This window comes from Trichoplusia ni, chromosome 23, assembly GCF_003590095.1.
Source record: "Trichoplusia ni isolate ovarian cell line Hi5 chromosome 23, tn1, whole genome shotgun sequence".
In the NCBI taxonomy this organism is placed as follows: Eukaryota; Metazoa; Arthropoda; class Insecta; order Lepidoptera; family Noctuidae; genus Trichoplusia; species Trichoplusia ni.
The window spans coordinates 3,511,656-3,531,610 of NC_039500.1; the positions used below are offsets into that span (position 1 = coordinate 3,511,656).

General features: G+C 36.5%; 1 protein-coding gene across 4 annotated transcripts in view; it reads left to right on the forward strand.

The window, feature by feature from the left end:
• LOC113504720 (homeobox protein homothorax) overlaps positions 1-19,955 on the forward strand; it is a 250,321-nt gene that overhangs the window by 23,126 nt on the left and 207,240 nt on the right. For all 4 annotated transcript variants that reach the window (XM_026887132.1, XM_026887134.1, XM_026887133.1 and 1 more), the window contains exon 4: positions 19,060-19,110. In XM_026887132.1, coding sequence (XP_026742933.1) covers positions 19,060-19,110 — 51 coding nt within the window. The remainder of the gene's footprint in view (positions 1-19,059; positions 19,111-19,955) is intronic.

Here is a 19,955-nt window from a genome sequence, read left to right on the forward strand (position 1 = left end):
TGAGCTGATAAGGAATTCCTTGGTTATGGAAGAATGCGTATTTTGTTTAACTTATTATATCTGGTTTTTCATACCGATATAAAACCAAAAGCATGAATAAAATTACAAAAGAAAGAAAAAATAAGTTATCGTGCTCTTTGCTAATTACATCTTAATAAAATCCAACTATTCAACGCGTTGTTATTCAAAAGCGTCTCAGTAAGTCTTAAGCTAGACACTCATGGCCATTACATGAACAAAGCACCCAGTAATAAGAGAGAAACTGACAAAATAACATCCAAAAGACAAGCGTGATTTACGACTACATCTGCCCAAACAAAAAAAGATCCTTTCAACCGTAATCCCAAGCCAAATGAAAAAAAAAACGCTGTTTATACTCAAATTCCTAACAAACTTCCTGGAAGGACACTTGTGTAAAATGGCAACATTTTATAGAAAGTGTTGCTACATTTATAAAAATGATATTTCATTATGCAGCCCATAATAACATGACGAGGCAGATCGGAACACTAATACGTATTATTGGTCGAAAAAAAAAAAACGGAAAATGGAGTCATTTTGTTACAATTCGGGGCTTCGTAAAACTGGTAATCTGTACAAACCGACAATCAAATAGCGTGTAATTTATAACAAAATTATGTTACCGCGATATCTTTGTGGGTTTTTCAATTTTTTTTACAACAATAGGCACAATATAGGCGTTGACATGTTGCGGCCGATATGCAATTTAAAAAATAACTTTGATGTCTTCACATTCACGCAGTTCTGCCGGATGTGACTTTGTAACGACGTGCAATTTAAATTTCACTTTTAGAATTTGATTGTTATATTATTCAGTTTATATCCTTGCGAGGGGTTATTTCGTCTGCAGAATGTTTTTTCATTACGTTTTAAGATATTTTCTGTTATACTTGTATTTTATGTGTTATTATAAATATTAAATAAAACACATTCGTAAGTATTACGTCTTTCTGCTAAAATAACTTTTCTATCAAGCTTGTCGCGTCGTAGCTACGTTGATATATCGATTATTTATCAGTCAAAGACTTTATTGTATTATAATTATTGAAATTAAATTGTATTTATAAGTGGAAACGGCGGTGACCCGTGGGACCCTGCCGAGATAACTGATACGCTCCAGTCACTCAGTGTCATGGAACTGACCAGTGTTTATGTATTTATTGACATAGGTTCCTCCCTGATAATATATTCATGTAATAAAGTACAGCATTGACGTATTCAGAAAACCAAAATTATCATGTATGCAAGCTTACATAACGATTAACAGCAATTCTTAAAACGATCGATTAGGACGCTTATCATTGTTACGTAAAGCATTTCTGCAAGCAGGCACTGGTAATGAGAAAATAAATACGCCTAGTTCATGATTCCTTGTAGTATTTATTAACAAAATCACTATCAAAACCAAAATACACTATCACATAGAGATTAACACAGTAAATGACACATTTATCAAATGTTAGGACGCGTAACACGTACGAAATCTAATCGGTCGCTTTAATTACTATAATAAAACGTTTATCGGTAGCCGTGGCACGTGAAATCGCAATAGATAGAGATAAAAACCGTATCGCCTTCTCCTTCTAACGCTAAATAAGTGACGTCCATAATTCATACCACGAAATAAATCATAAACCGTAAAGTGTTTATTTTCAACGTACTTAATATGTTATAAATTTATTTAAGTGGCGTGCGGTGCGATTGTGGGCCAAATGATTGATATAGTGCCCTCCCCGGTGGACGATCGGTTTAGTTGTGATACTGTCATCCCAGCGGTACTCGGCGTCAGCTCTCACTCCCGTGCTGACTGCTGCTGCCTGCGCGCGCTCGAGTACCTACGATGAGTTTAGCTCTTTTTGTCGTCATTAATCGTTGTTTGAGTGACAGTGAGTCAATTTTTATTGTCTGAATGCTTCGTTTGTTGCGTTTGTTTATTGCTGGATAGAGATGTTTTCTAATGTCTGTCAAGTGTGACGTGTCTATTGGTCGCGGACAGCCCAGCAGCAGTTAATGAGGCTATCGAGACACAACGACCGAGTGTACTCCGTAACGTCTTCAGCTCAGATATGACGTCACGCACTTAAGTCATTTCTTTTCCCATCCTACACTCATCTTGAAAATGAGCACAAATAGTCTGAAGCGCCATACTTCTCTCAGCTAAATCTGGCTGCCATCTAAATCCGACGCATTCAGAGCACAACATTCCACCCGCAAGAGAACTTATTAAGCCATCGTCTAAAGAAACGTTAAAATGAAAATTGCAAACGCCTCCGCAAAATAATTGTATAAATCAAGATATTTTTACAGAAACTAAAAGTATAATGAGATGTAATTAAAATATAATTGCGAGAATTTTAATTGACAATCGTCGGGAGACGATCTATCGATGTGGGAATCGATTCCGAAATGGTTTTTGTCCGACACTAATGATAGGGAGGGAACTTGGAATGTCGATATGTTCATTTTTTATCTGTAGTTATGCATTGTGACGTCATAATACAACGCTTCATTGGTTTGACAGTTTGTGTCTGATTGGGTCATTAGCCAGTGCCAGACTGGAACAATCTGATAACTTTACAAGTGTTTATTAAGCAGAATTTTGCAGCTGGTTTATGTAAATGACACGTTGTTAACCTTAATTTAAATGTTACTTTTAGAATAACTGTTGATCAACGGCTATTTATCTCCTTTGCATGTCTTATTTTAGTTTCACTTCTTATGTTAAGTTTCAAGTCTCTTAATTAACTTAGAATTCAAATCTAATCCATTGCAATATTTTTTGTCAATTAAAAACTTTTCTTTACCGTTTCAATATGTTCATTGTTCCTCCACGATCTATGAATGGCGTGCATCGATGTCGTTATAACTATGTTATTCTCATTACTTCGCTTTTTAGTTCAGTTCACACAAAACTCCGGTGTATCGAGTTCATATTAGTTCATTCGTATTTAATAGTATATTTTTATTGGTTATTGTATGCCGTCATGGTGGCTTAGTATTACGGGATCAGTGATTATACCGTAAGAGATCTGAGGTTCTTCTGTAACTGTTTACTTGTCTGTTTGTATCTAGATCTATGTTTCTACTTTACCTAGTATACCTTCATTAGTTTATTCTACATGCTTGGTGACGTCAACAACTGCGATAATACTGACACGATCATTCCTAACACCTGTAACTTTCTCCGTTACGTCACCAATAGTGAAAAACTGCAACAAAGTCACAGTATCATCAGTCGTACCGAGGTGCACGTCTATTGCTCGGCTATTTGGCAGAACGATCACCGTCAATCACTTTCAACTGGCATTTTCTAAGTATTTCAACCATTATAGCGAGTTTACTGAATATTAATAGACCAGTAATCGATCTTATAATGTCGGATTAAACGATAAAAGAATATACAGTTGTGCTAACGTCTAATAACTAGACTTTGTAATTATGAGGCGAGTAGCGCCGCAGGAAAAAACATAGTAATGGGCACACGCACGCATGGAGCAGATGATCTATCAGCAGATATGAGGCTTAGACAGATTTATGCGTCATTGATTTTTTTTGCCATCACGGATTGCTCTCTTTGCAATCGATGGTTCCAGATTGTGTTAAAATAAAGTAATGTTACTACAAAGTACGCGTGATTCAGTTTCGAATATTCTGTATTAGAAGGAATCAAACATATTTGTAAAGCGGTCACGTAAGTGTTCAACACGTCCATCGTAAAGAATGTCGAAAGACGACCAAAGGTGTTTGACATTTTATAATTTAACAATCCCATATTACAAGAGTTTATGTCAGAAGTTATAAAAAGGATTAAGCACGGGGTTTTGGGCAAACGAGATCAATGCTCAGCCCACCGAGCCGTGAGCCGACACTGACGCTGTCACAGATACTGCTCATGCGCAGCATTGTGATGCGCCGTCAAAAGACGCTACATTGTGTATTTGTTTACATCTGTCCGCGTTCCGTTTAACGCTATAATTGACAATTGTCATGGGATTTGGACGCGCAATTTAACCTCTTTGTCGTACTGATCCAATTCAACGTTTCGCGCCGAAATAAAATAAATAATGGAAATGGCGGATCGGTCCGCTCGCGCAGCTGCGCCCGCGCAGCGCGCCACGCAGTATTCATTAGCTGCGCGCGCTAGAGTGGAACCGCGATACGATACGTTTTTTGTTATCTCGCTCGCACGCAGCACTTGCATTTTTTTTTCGACAACGCATCGGCGATTTCGTTTTATCGTCCCCATCGAGTGGTTTTTGCCGTTTGGAATTCCTTACGCATCTTGTTTCGGGTTCGTTTGTTGATAAAAATTGTTGGGTTTTAGATACCCTCGATCCTGGTTTCGTGGGAAACCTTTGACTTGTCAGAGTCTTGGCAGTTCGTTTTGTGGACGATGCGAGAACAACGGCAATCGCAAATCGTCGATTACAGTTGAGTTTTTGCGTAATCACCGTGAGCGCAAGGGATATCACCTATTTAATACGCATTACCCGCGGCGTTGGTCGCGTAACATTGATGGGTCCATTTAATTACAGAGTAGACCTACACGTACGTGATAAAGACAAAAAAACCTTACGTAACGAACGTTTCTTAAGTCATTGCGAATATGCGAGCAGCGTACTTTTGAAATGTCGATAATAAAATTTACTGCACTCCGTTACAAGGTTACAGCACGCGGTTATTACTTTTTTATATTCCTGGTTGCATCTCCGAGAAAGTTGTTTGTAATTACAACAATAAATGTGATTCTTTAAAGAAATAAATTATAAATGCGATTAGATGCGTTTCGAGCTGCATTCACTATTGAGGCTAATGAATTCTTGTCATGATAACCAACGCTGTTACAATATTTATTAGATACGTAACTGCCGCTCGGCACAAACGAAATACCTGTTACTGTATTGTCTGCTTCGGTGGTTCAAGTTGACATTGTTTAAATGTCACAGTTACGACCATAAACCGTACACTGCAGTATTAACTCCTAATAGCTATCTAGCGGAGGCGGAAAGCTATGTAGCTGAACTAAGTGAACGTGAAATGTTATTTTAATAAAGTATGGAGAATCTGCTGCAGTCTGCGTCTGATCTTCAGTAAGCCTCAAAGGCAATTAAAGCCCGGCCATCCATTACGCTGATTACAAACATCGATAATCCATGCGATTTAATAAAAGGCTGGTCACCGACTAAAATAAATAAAAGTATGTTATTAAGAGAATTTTCTCTAACCTTTGGTTACTGATTGAGGCCCGGTTGCACCATGCGATAGCGTGCGCCACTCAATTAGTGGCTGACACGCCGCGTCGACCGACTCGCGTCGAGTTTTTGTCCGTTTAAAGCGGCATTAATATGCCGATGAACTAAACATTATGCTCTTTCATCACTTGCTATGACGTCAACTAGAAAACAAAATAAAAATACTTAAAATACGACGACGTTGAGAGGTCACTGCGGATGAAAAGGATTTTTGAAAATAGAACGCGAATCACGGCGCAGAAGGGACGCGTTCGAAATTCAAATTCGGCCAAGGGTTCCGAATTTGAATACGCCAATCGTAACGCGCTCTGACGTGATTGGTCAGCTGATTTTCGGTTATCTCAAGGGTGTTTTAATTTCACCTAAACGTTTTATGTGCGGAATAGAGTCATTAACATATTCCACAGACTAAAGCGGCGCGAGTGGGTTCTGAATAATAAAACAGTGTTGCACTATGCGAATAAACAACAGAATTTCGGATATATCTGTCAATGTTTAGTATCATTTATTTAACCGTCTATCTTTTATCAAATCTTTGGTCATATAAATCATACGGCAACAATGATTAGTGGACCATTTTCGGTGGAAAGCCGCTGCATTGGCACGACAAAAACCGGTGGCGCGTCGAGTCGCGCCGCGCTAGAGGTATGAGCTTTTTGCGCCTCTCTCAGGGCATTCGCGATAAAAATGGACGCTAAATGAGTATTAATTCGCACCGGTTAATAATGACATAAATACACTAGGTGCAAGCTTTCGCGTATGGGGTGTTTTGACAGTAGCATTTCGAGGAAAAACCAAAATTATAAAATTAGAGCAAATTAAAATGGTTCCAAAATTGAAGACTTGAATCAATGTAATCAAATTCGTTATTAGTTAAAATAGTGTTATAAGAAGAGTATCTTAGTATTTCAAATATACTTAGGTGTAAGGATAACGATTATTGCTCTTCGTCAAGTTACAAAAAAATACTAATTATGAGGGTGGAAAGCACTAAAAGGCATCTTGTGTCTGCAACAAAAAAAATACGTGTTAAATATAAAAAATAGTATATCTTTGAAAACACATCCCCCTGTATACGTTATGGTGTGCAATTACAGTCTACAGCGCATTCTTCGCGACACGTCGGCCGATTTCGTCGGCGTACGGCGACATTCGCCGACAGCGGCCGACAGTCGCCGAACGATTTGATTCCATTTTTAAATTTCAAGTACCGTACAAATACAGGTTTCGTACAAAACGGCCGAATTGTTGAATGTTGGGTGTCGTTAACCCTTTATTTTTTTCGATTTTTTTTTGTTTTGTACTGAGTTGTTTTTAATTAATTTTAATGAGTCGGCATTATTGCTTGATTTTTGTCTATAAGTATATCGTTAGTAATATGTCTTAGATATTCAAATTCTTCTAGTCAGTCAATGTAAGCAAAACATCTAAAAGCCTACATTTCCAAAACGACTCAAATAAATACGAAGCTGAAACCGACATCGATCGAAAACATAAAACCAAACACAAATAAAAAAAAACAATCATTATGTATCTGACAGGCAAGTTAGAAGCACAACATCCAGCTTACCTTGAGCTCCCACTAAACGAGCAAACCTAATGACAACCGACACACTTACACTGGTCGGTAAGACTGGTGTAAGTTGAGCTGTGGTCTTGAAGATTTCGTTGGTGTTGTGGGTTCGGGGTGTGTTGGTGTAAATAAGGGTCGGTGAGGGGTGGAAGGAGGGACCAGTCAGAAGCAGCTGACATGGATTAAAGGGTGGTTTTTACCTAGGGGTAGTCATATAGATATGTTTAATTTTGTCATCAATTCAAAATTCATATGTTTGTACTGTTTGTTTGGGAGCATTGTTTGGTTAATATATTTATTTAGTTGCGTTTTTTCTGTTATGTTAATGATTTAATTGTTCTTTTTATTCTTTAAAAAGCCTGTTATAGAATAAAGGTTTTTGTTCAGTCAAATTTTCTATAGACCTCAAAATCATTTATTTTTTATACATAATCATTTAACTAAGCTAAAATTTACACTGATATAGAACACATAGAAATTTGACAGACGCACTTTCGTTGCTGACGTTACATTTGAGACAAAGCCACCGCACAGCACACCCCCCGTTATTGAAATTAATGTTGCAGCGATGATTAGTTGCTTTCCACCCCAAAATAAACTAAAATGTAACTAGTTTGTAAAAGAAAAATGGAAAAAAATTGGAACAGAAAATATTACTTGAAACTTTTATGTAGTGGAAAATCGGGTTTGGAGTAAAAGCAGCGTTTTAATCTTGCGTATTAAAATACTTAAATCTATACTACTATATATAGCTGAAGAGTTTGTTTGTTTGTTTGAACGCGCTTATCTCAGGAACTACTGGTCCAAATTGAAAAATTTTCGTGTTCAATAGACCATTAATCGAGGAAGGCTTTAGGCTATAAACCTGCTGCGACTAATAGGAGCGAAGATAGGTACAATGGAAAATTTGAAAAAATAGGGCAGGTATAAATCATAACTTATATCTTCTACCCACGGGAACGAAGTCGCGAGCGACAGCTAGTGTAGTAGAAAAGGAAAATAAAATTAAGATGAAACTGGCCGCATAGTGACAGTATCTTTGTCTTGAATCACAAAAAAAAACATAATGCAAGTGTTCGCTTATAATAATATTAATTTGTTTATAACAAAGTATCTACGTTATTATTTTGACTCTTGCTTCAGACAAGAATCAGCAATAAACAGTTATATAGATTTGCTGGCTTAAATCTTATGTCATAGTAAAACATAATTTGACAGTTAAACGGTTTTATTATCTATGCAACGATGACAGTCAAAACACATCCGTTTCGCATTATCTTGTTAAAACGGCTAAATACTCGTATGAATCCAAGATGGGGGCTTACGAAATGATTTTTAATCCGTACCATGATTCATAATGCTTGTTACAATAATATTTATAATCTCCTATGTGAACGGCCCGGCAGATCCGACAACAGACAGCCGAACAAAAAAAAAATAACAAACAAAAACACAAAATTGCACTTTATCTCGATGTGTAAAAGATTGAGAATTGTTTGCGTTCTCTTAAGAAGATTATGCCAGATGCATCTGTTTTAAAAAATACACGTTTTAACAAAACGCGCAAAAAAATAATATTTTTTTTGTTATCCTTAAACTTGTGGCAAGTCTTTGTTGCATACTTGGGTATGAAATAACATACTTAGTCAGAGATACCTAAGGCTAACTGTTACGGGTACTTTAAATGCTTTTCCTGCCTACCCTTTTCGGCTTTCAGTCTCAAAATATTCGAAAATTTCTATCTAAATAACTAGTCTATTAAAACTCAAGGCCTAAGTCTTCTGCCTATACAGTTAGACCACCAGCCGTGTCTAATTTCCTTCACATATCACAATAAAATTGATATTCACTGCAATAAAGATTATTATGATTCTATAAAACATGCCGCCAATTTAACATAACCTCAAAGAGAAAACGTCTTACAGTTGTTATATTGAACCTAAATATCATTGGTTATGACAGTACTTAGAAAAAAAGAACAGATTTTTCTTCTGACATTGAAATGACAGAGCCGGACTAAGTTATATTAAAAACAAACTTTACTTGAAAATATGATATTCTAATCGCAAAAATCCTTACCTTGCAATTTAATTTTAAATGTAGTGCTACAAATTTATTTCTAGCCCCCTATTATCAAGGCATTATAAATGAACCAGTATTAATGCTTCCAAGTTCTAGCTAGTATTTAATATTATAGTTACCCCCAAACATGTCTTCGGTACCTACGAAAGCTACGATCAAGTACACCGTTTACCTTTCCCTGTAATTTCTAAGTCGTCAATTTACCGCTGAATTTACCCCACCACAAATTATACCCAGTATTACTAAACTTGTAATTATTTTTAATCAATTCCTTTGTAATTGTAGTGTGCTTTACCGCGCTAGCGGAAAATTCTATTTCGGCCGCCATATTGTTGATGTCTTTGGCGCGAAATCGGCCATTTGCTTTATTCGACGTTTGAATTCATGTTTTTTTTTTTAGTTCTGTTTATGTCTTGTGCATGTCATTATAAGAACTGCTTATTTCTTTAGCACAAGATATAAAGGTTTTAAAATATAATGGCGACGCATAATTACATGCATTTATCATTGCAATTCAAAACGTGACTTAATGATATGCAGACCGAAAAATATTGCGAAATATTCAAAGAACATTTTGTTTGTTAATTTTTAGTTTGTCATTCATTTAATGTTCACAGTTGGACGTCGCCCGATCAGTTCTGGCTGTCTTTATTCATACGAACCAGTTTCTAACTCCATAATTAAGTTTACTCGTAAATGTCATAATTCGTAAAATCGAAGATACACATCTTTGGGAACACGAAAAGCGCATCTAACCCTCTGAGAGGGACCGGTGCGCGGGACAAAGAAACCAGAAAGGGTTGGAATACGTCACGCGGCGCGAAACCAACATTATTTGTAGCCTGATCAATCAAGATTATGTCCAGTAATGCGCCAAACCCTTTGGTCTGCGAGGCCCCGGGGGCCGCGTGATTGTTTCATCAATGTGTCGATGATTAGGGGTTAACGCGGTAATGCTCTCATATTAGTTTCTTGCTTTGTAATTTGTTCAAAAAGGGTCAATGAACTATGCGAGTTGTTTTCTTATACTTGAACTGAACTTAGGTAATAAACTTCCAGACAAGCCCAACTTGCCTATACATTATGAGTTGCGAACCATTCAAGATGTCAGCCGCTATATCTGTTATTTAAACAGCTCGTTTAATTAACATTCAAAAGCATTTATATAAACATAAACAGCGTAAAATGACATAAATTTGTTATTAAACAGATACAATATGTTCGCTACAAAATAGAGTCATAAAATGAATGCGCTCTTACACAAACATACGTTAAAACGTCAGCAAGAACAAGAAAGTTCAATGTAATAATAGTTAAGCGTATTGCGAGAGATAATTCCGCGCAGTTTGCATCGATTTCCGTCCCCTTTCGAAGTTTAACTTCAAAAATTACATTAACAAAAGCCAAAACACGCAGCGAACCCGCAGATAAGTTATTAAGCACTGCACCATTACACTTTAATTTTTAGCCTGCTGGGATTTAGGAGGGGTTGATTAAAAAAAGAGGCAAGCCAAGGGTGCGTATGCTTACGTATTCATAATGGCGTGGGTACTAAACGCGTTACGTTAGTACAAACACGCGCAACGATCGCTAGTAGGGCCGCGCTATTATTTCTTTATATTCCGCCGTACAATGCGTTTTGTTTAAAATATATTGCCTTTTTAGGTTTTTCGTATTTATTTGTTTATCGGGCGGCGCGTGGAGAGCACTTGAGCCGAGAATTTGTTTCTCTTGCGTTCGCTTGTTTGTGTGTGTGATTGTTTGTTTATGAGCGAGGTCATGAGAAATTTAAAGGGTTATAAATTCAAAGTTTTTGTTTTGTTGTTATCTTAAGCGTTGAACGCATATAATGGCGTTAGTCATACGCAAATAGATTTGTGAGTGGCAATCTTGATCGCCGAGTGTTTTGATAATTTCGGTATGAGTCAATTGGGTGTTGTGGTATTGTGATGGTACTTAGATGGTAGTTTAGAGGCTTAACTCAAGTAAGTTAGCACAACAGTGGACTGAGATACGCACGGCAGCTTACTAAATGATGAATAGCCTTTAATTTAGACCAATAAACACACGTTGAATCATACAACAAGCTTCTCTTTCATCCTAGGCTCCTAGCTAAAATTCCAGCCACTAATTTAAAAGACCAATAAATAATCTAGAAACGTAAACAGTCCTTTCTTAATTTAAATTAAAACATTCAAAAATGGAAGCGGCCAATTCCTTTTTCTTATCAAATTCCAAATCTAAAATATAAGGACGGACTTTACTTTTTTAAGACAGCTGTTTCGGACAGGTATGTTCCCGGCAGTAAAATAGTAAAAAGTATTTAATAAAAAAGTGTATAAAAAGTTTTTAATGACGCCATTGAAGTTGGAGCGTTCGTTTTTATTGTTGTAAAAATGATTTAGGAATGTGTGGAGAAGTATTTTATGAATAGATTTATGTTTCGAAGACACTTATTTTGTTATATTTAATTCTGTTTGTGTTTAATATGTTTTGTTACTGAATAAGATTCTGTTTTGAGAAATCACTGCGACTGAAATATAACTACAATAAAATATTGTTATACCCATAGTAAATCATTAGCATAAATGCCGTGCGATACCTAATAAACGTGATATGAAAAACATTAAAACCTTTTTGATGTAGACGTATAGCCCAAAATTAAAACGGTTACCTGTCCATAAAAGTATAAGATAAACAAAAAGAAGGCGATTAACACAAATTTACGACTAGTGTTATAGTCGGAACGAGTGGAGACACCATTTAACCGACTGCCCCGAAGTGGGTAATTACCTACCACCTTTATTACTCCAACTAATTCCACGCCAACCCTCTGATCGCGTTAATGGTCGAAAAACTGACCTTCCGGGTCCAAATGACCCTCTTGGGACCTGTTAAGCAACTAACTGTAGTGTATGGAGCATGTATGAGCACACGTGACCCCACACCGTACTCTATTAAACATACGTCTAAGAAAAATCAAACACTCGCCAACTTATTAACATCAACAGAATTAAATTAACTAAGAAATATCGTCGACAATTACGCACTGTGTCAAATATTTTTTTCGCTCAAACAAAATAAAATAAATTGCTCAAATTGCTGTAATAAAATTTCACAGTGTTTAGTATAATGTCTCAATTGGTTCAAAACAAAACGCACGGAAAAAAATTAAATATCACTTGGAGCGCTCAAAGATTATATGTTACTGACAACTGTCAAAACCGGAACACGCCCTCTGACGGACGGCGGGAGAATTAATAAATCAAGCGGCAGATCCGTAGTGACAAAACTCACATCAGAAATTACAGGTCACAAATCGTCACACACCACGGCCATAAATCAACTTGGAGTCTTTGTGCGATAAAAAAAAAAGAAACTAAGCAAATACCCCGGTTCGGCCGCTTCTACCTGCCCCGTATCTTTTGAATACTTTTCTTGTATTAAAATAAAATTTTTGAACGCACGGATTTCGGGACAAAAAACGCACGAAAAACGCTCCAGTGTCTCCCTGTCCTTGTTTTACTGCTTGCTTTGTCCCGCTTTAATGGGGATGACGCTCCGCAGGCAACGAGAGCGTCATTTAGAAATTTTTAGAGCAACAGTTTTGTGTGTGAGAGCCGGCCGTGCGAAATAAACTCCGAGCGACCTCCGGACTCCGGACCGCGCAGGCCACTGCCACTGTGGCACACAAACTTTTTGACAACACAAAAACAAACCGTAAAACATTTATAAATTCCAGTTAGTTATGAATAATTTCTTGATGATTTACATATATTTTATGGAAAGAAACACTACTCAAACAAAAGGTCGGGCCCGCGTCTAAGTTCTTTTAATTCCAACACAGAGTCCGAACAAAAGTTAAACAACCAAACCTCATTTTATAGAGCTACGTTTATGGCCACAATATTCAGTAGGAGCCATTTTGTTAAGAATATTTATGGCGTTTTTTGTGTTCGCCAAGGAGAAATGACTGATATTTGACGTTTACAAGTATACCATAAAGACATTTGTTCATTACGTCCGTTTATGGGCGGTAGTAAAGCGAACCAAATAAATATATTCGCACGTCGTTGTGTCAAAACAGGTGATTAAATGCGGAGCGGTCGCGGTCGCCAAAACAATCGCGGCGTGACGCGCGACCGCGCGGCCAGCCGCGGCAGAGACGCGCGCACTATAAATAAAACTTTCGTAAGAGGAACGCGTATTAATACACTATAATTTTAAAATTCGAACTTCTTCAGTAGCGAGGTCGGACGAACGGCCGTTTTTTAAGACAAAAATTGAAAAAAAAAATCACCTGCCGTCCGGCGGCCTTACAAGAATGTTATTAAATAGGAGGCGACTTAACTAAATTACAAAACTCGACCTCTGAACATTATAGAATAACTTAACATTAAAGCCCGCGAACGGTACGCGCGATTCTATATCGTACGTTTAACTTTGACAAGCGTCAAAATGGCTCGAGACCGCTTGATTTATTAAAAAGCCCATCGAGATCGATCGCCGGGCATCTTAGGTAGCGTCTCGGTGCTTTATTTTATCTTATAAATAGATTTTTTATTACAAATTACAGGGTACCACGTTTGGTAGCGATTTTGGTGCCGCAGTTATTCCGTTACTTACCGCACTAACTGCCTCGTCTCCATCAACTCATAATGTGCTTTAATTTGTGACAAATAGGGTTTAATATACATTGAGACAAGCGGACGTTCCGATTGGGACCTTACGAATTTAATGATGAGTTCCGTAGTTTTTTGGAGGCCCCAGGTAGCGGCAATCGCGGCTTAAAATCAGTGTTACTCGGACACTGCCCGATTCCAGTTTTCAGTGGAAAAAATCATTAATCGATTAAGTTGAGTGTTGTTCCGCGGTGGTTACATCCACATGAGAGCTGGCCCTTTTGAGGACAACAAAGGGCTCCACGAAGGCATTTATTCAATTATACAAACAATGCCATTTCAACTGAAAGTGCACAATGAGGAGCAACAATAAGGCCCAGGTAAACGTCATGAATAGAGAAAACGACAATTGTCGTATCACAAAGATATTCGGGACGAGTCAAAAGTTATGTTATTCACGGACTGTTTATTTTTACAAAACTTCTACTTATAAAACGCTTTTGTCCCACATTTTTTGCGAGTTAAATCGATAGAATACAGTTCGATGCATCGATTAAAATAAAAAATATGGATGCAATAACTCGATTCGAAAGGGAATTTTTGTAACGTATCGACACCTAACAATTGTGTATGTTTTTTGTTCTGATGTCGGATGTAATGGAGGCATTAAGCGTGCCGATGGCGACGAGAACTTTTGTTGCATTCATTAATATATTCACGCTGCAGCTTTCAGGAGTGCCTAGCACTTGAGGTCCTTAAACTATCTGTCATAACATTAATTTAAGAGAAACTCATCAACTGGATTTAAATAAAAAGTAATTAAAACATCCATTCCAAGTAACAAAACATCGCAACTAGAGATCATAAAACCCAAAACAAAAAAAAACGAAGACACAAGAACGAGCCTATATGCAAAACCTTGTAAAACTCCTTCAAACAAGCTTGTGAAACATAGAATATTAGCAAGCCCGAAACATCCATAAAATCTTTATAAACTCAAGTATTACCAAAAACTGTTGTCCGTTGTTCAGGAGTTTCGTATCAGCCCGATCACCTTATTAGCATTTAATTCGAGTCCAAGGGCCTTTGGTCTTGCTTCATGGGTCGCTGCCCCCCCAAATGAGACACTTCCTTGCCTCCAGCTAAAGGAGGAGCTATATTCAAGTTTGTTACATTTTCAATCGCACATTCCCCATTGGCTCGATTTTGGTAAGTTTAGTCTATCATTAAAGTGATATGAATCGACGCGATTAGTTGTAATGACACGTCTGCGAGGCGGGCCCGCGTATGTGCGATGGCCCACTGACTCAAGTAATGGCCCAAAATAAATGGCTGAATGTGAAAGGAGTTTGGAAATAATGTTTTTAAAATTACTGGGTACAGGTTGAATTGTTTTGTGTTGCGTTTCGTACTTCTAATTATGTAGTATGGTATGTAAAGTCTCGAGTATATGGTCGTTTCCCTTTATCAAGTATTTACAGGCTTCATAAGTGACTCTTGTTAGGTAAGAAACATTTTACTGCTTTTACAGAAAAGTTTTACTTTTACTAAAAAGCAGAAAGTCAAGTGGGAAACATGAACTGGAATATAATCTACCTATGTTGACTGCATCCAAGAGAAAGGAAAAAAAAAACTATCTTGACCCATTCTCTATGTAAGGGTCCAAGTAGTCAACCCAGAGGAATACCGTTTTCTACTTGAAGACGGAGGATAACATATAAGATATATGAATCACTCCTAGATCACTGACCCACGGTTTAATATAAGCAAACCCACGCTTACTCGAGCACAAACTTTTTTGTGACTCAAAAGGTCGCATTACAACGATGTGGTCAACATATTTTGGAATATCCGTATTTGTTTCACTCGAATGGTATTTTTAAGATTTTTAAATAGCGGAAGTTATTTATTACTTGTATATGCCTCATTGGCCTTTAAAAAAACATCGGACTGAGGAATTTTAATGGCGTCCATTTTTGAAAACCAATTTTTGGTATGACTATCAAAATTGGGACAATTCAGTTATAAGTAGTTAATTCAAGTAATATTTTAGATTTATAGAAAAATGTGTAGAAATAATATGACAAAAATAATTACAAATTGTTTTTTGTTTTTGCCCTCAATCAAAGATAAAATCTCCACTGTGCCTTCAGTACAGTTGAAATAGAGGCAAATAACAATTTGTTGTGTCCAATAATGACACAAGGCGGAATGATAGCTATTACGTTGTGGGCGGGATCGAACCCGCTACCCGCACACTGGTCATTACCGAGCGCTATGATTTGTAGGCAAGTTCCAAGGTGGGATAGTAATACGTACGAGTTTTTGTGTTTATATTATTATTTAACTGATTTTTCTCAATCTTTGTTATTTAAAAATACATATGTACTAGATACAAAAATCTCTCAAATGAGTATTTCTCTTTAAAAAATGTATAACTGCAATTTATTCACAAAATAATCATTTTATCATTCTAATTAAGATGTTATGCATCACACGAATGACATGAAATAATAACGAAATATGTCTAATTAGGTACTAGAATTTAAAAAAAAACTAAAGAACGATTGATATTTAAAGATCACGTGACCAATAGATAGTAACGCCAATGTGCGTGTGAGATTCGAATCGTTACCTGACAGTTGACATAACACACTCTAACGCCTTTTACTATTCGAAAAAAGAACAATTTGATTTGAAAAAGGAATGCAATAACAATGTCATTGCCATTAAAAAAGAAGTCAACTCAATACACAAATTATGACGTTCCATTTTTAAAGAATGAAGTTTTTATAAGAATTTGAGAATGGAAGCCGTTTGATGGTTATAAAAAGAGGTTAATAATTAAAAGCTAATCAAAATTGCATGAAAACAATATTAATCATTAGTGGATGAGTTAAATAGTATAATTTTCTTATGACATTTAAGTCTTCGGTACTAAACGATCCCATACATTTTAAAATGCATTCTTGAGACCGTAAGAGAACAATGATATTGGAAAATGAACTATAACCCTTTTACCTAAAGTTTAATTTCACTTGTTGGTAAAATTAAATGTTAAATGTCGCTTTTATAATTTTTGCAGATATATCGATAGGGTATTAACTACGGTATTTTCACGGTTGTGTCTGGGGGTATCGGCAGTAGTGCCATAAATGATCCATAAAGATAGTGACGTTAATTGACTACAAGTTATCAGTCATTAAATTAACTGGCCTATTTATTTTGCCTATTTTTTGTATAGATCTATGCAAGTAACTTGATCGAAGACTAAACTGACTGGTTTAAGCGACTTTGCCTATTTGGCCTATTTCTAGTAATTTAATATTTAATAAGGCAATTATTATTAGGTTAGTGAAAATTGTGTAAAATAACCTGAATACTAACATTAAGTAACAAATTAACGAGCTATTGTGTGAACCATACAAATCTCATACAACTTACACTCATATTTTTTTTACAAATATTGACGGAACGCCCATCATCTTATAAATATTCATCAAATAAGTTTAGTTTTAATTTGGTGATTTATATAGATTCGTATATGTTTAAATATGACTTGGTATTCACGATGAGGAAACTCCACAAATAGCAGAAATGCATGTATGAAATTGTATGGAAACTGAAAATTACGTTTTTGAACATACATCAACAATTTTAATATGAAAAATGAAAACACTTGATGATGCTCAAAAACTTATATAGTCCACTGCTGGGCAAAGATGCAGTCCCACTCCTGTCGAGATACTATTGAAATGTGCATACAATTTATAACATTTATAGTATATTAGTATTATAATAGTTACTCCAACACCATACATCATAAGAAAATAAAAATACATAAACATGAAACCTAATTAAATGTCATTTTAAAATTCAATTAATTGAATTCATTCAATCATTTTAACGGAACAAATTGATCAATTCAATTACTATTGAGATCTTAAAATTAATTAATGGCTTCAGTAATTGCCTATCAAAACTAAAGGCAATTAAATATAAAAATAATTTGCAATAATTATGTGGTTTTTTATAACGCAAGTTAATAGATTTAATAATTTAGGCGTGGTCGCTTTAGGCCTAGTGGTTATTAGGCCGGATTTCGTTACACACATTAACAGGTTCGACTAATAATGAGAATTTTTAATCAATACAATATCTTGCTTCAAATTTTCATAGGTACTAACTGTAGACAGACACCTATAATGCAAAATCAAATTCAAAACGACAATGGCTTGCCCGGTAATCAAACCCAAGACTACACTTAACAAATCCATATTCAACACTCAAAGCTTTAATACATTATGACTGTATTGTGTTTCTATTGGACAGTAAAATTAATTGAATCTTATACATTATTACACATTAATCAATTTTGTCAAATTGTTTAGTTATTTATTACAACTTTGTCCTCCTAAAATTAGCATTAAATCTTACAGTTCTAAAGATAAAACATGTCACAATCTCTAATAACAGTTTAATTGCTCATTTTATTAAGCTGGCAACATTTTGACGACGTTTTATCGCTAGCAATCACTATATATTGTCTGCCTCAAAAGTTTCTCATGACAAGAAAACTATAATAAACAAATTGTTCAAAATTCTTTCAAAATGAATAATTTAGTATGAGAGTAATTAATTTGAGTTGTATGAAATGACTTCGAGTAAAACAATGATTCCGAAATAGTTTGTTTGAACTAAACAAATAAGAAACATTACACTTTACGCGAGATTAATGAGAAAACTAATTACAATTGTATCGTAAAGTCGGAAGCAAATTAGTACAGTTTCGGGAATGTTACGTCGTGTTACTTTAATTAGTACATAATCATAGTATAAGTATTATAGTTGGCAGCTAACATATAATATACAGTGTTACTACATATAAAAAATCGGGCCGCTCCGGTGTGCATGATAGTATCGCATTTCCGGGCAACGCGGGGTTTAAATGTCGAAAAAAAGTGTTTCTTAAGTATGGGCCACAGATTATGAAGCAGACGCGACGGATTATTTACTCCGATAAGTGTTCCGAGAACAGATACGCGTCTAAGACAGGATTCAGATAAGTCCACGACAATATGCAAAAACTACGAATTGGTCTCACGGCCTCAGATACAAATCTCAAATTATTTGGCTCTATCATTGTGAAAGAGCTTAAGGAGAGATTATGATTATTAAGTTTTTAAGTTATGACTCGCCTTCAGATAATTTTCCACTTAATAGGCCACTTTCAACATTATCTACATTGAATATCGTCGTACAATCTCGTGTAAGGTCTAAACCTATCCAGTTAATATAATTTATAGTCGGTAAATTGTCGAGTCTATATTTTTAATCTACGGTGCGTGCGCGCGCGCAGCCAAGCGAGCGAGCATTTTATTAGCCACGTACAAGCATTACGACCCGGCAGTGCCCGCCATTAATCCACCGCCGTACTAGCCGAGCGCCTTACTTTACATTCATAATTGTTGTGAAAAATATCTAACATACATCTTTCTGTCTTCCTCAGATACGCCAGGAGAAACCTTACTACATAGCGGACCCCGAGGTCGACTCATTAGTAAGTATTGTCCCTTACAGCCGCACAAAACTCAAGACAAATAAAACGTGGGATCACTTTAATACCCCATAAACTATGGAACGCTTCAGCATAATTTACTGTTTGATTAGCTAAAGAGCTGTCCAAAATTAACCACAGGTAAACGAGAAATATTTCTCGGAACAACGAAATAGGGAAATAAGATTAAAAAAAAAGATATTATATTGTCACTCATAAAAAGCTGAATCGCAGGGTGTGCCTCCCGCGGCTAGCTGGGACAAAAAGTGAAATAATAAAAGTAAGATGGCGGCCACCCACGGCCGCGGTTCGACACGGGTACTTAACCGATTTTTAACAAATAAAATCTAAGGCATTACGAATCGCGCCGGTCGGAGGCGACGTTCATGTTATTTGACTTTGTTAGTGAAAATTCGTTTTATCAAGTGTCCCCGTCACGCACGTAGCGGACTGCCATTAGATTGATTTGTTTGTACACTGCGACGTGACTCATAAATTTGAGAAATTAAAACTTGAGAACAGTAGCGTGGGGTTATAAACTAAGTTGTCAGCGTTACCTGCGCAGGCGCTGATAAGCGTCATTCATGGTGACGTGTGACGACTCTGACGAGGTTTTAACCGGGTGGGAGATAAGGTGGCCAAACAGAGCGACATCCGGGAGGCGCAGTCCGGGATACGTGAATTATATTATCTGTGTTTTTGTCCTGGGCTGACATGTGTTGCCACTGCCGCATCTGTTTGTTCAATGCACAGTTTATTTTCGACGCCCAGTTGTTAGTGTTGGCTTTAGTTAGTGGTTTAGATTTCATGCCGATTTCAACTATTCGGCTATTTATTTTCCGCTAGCT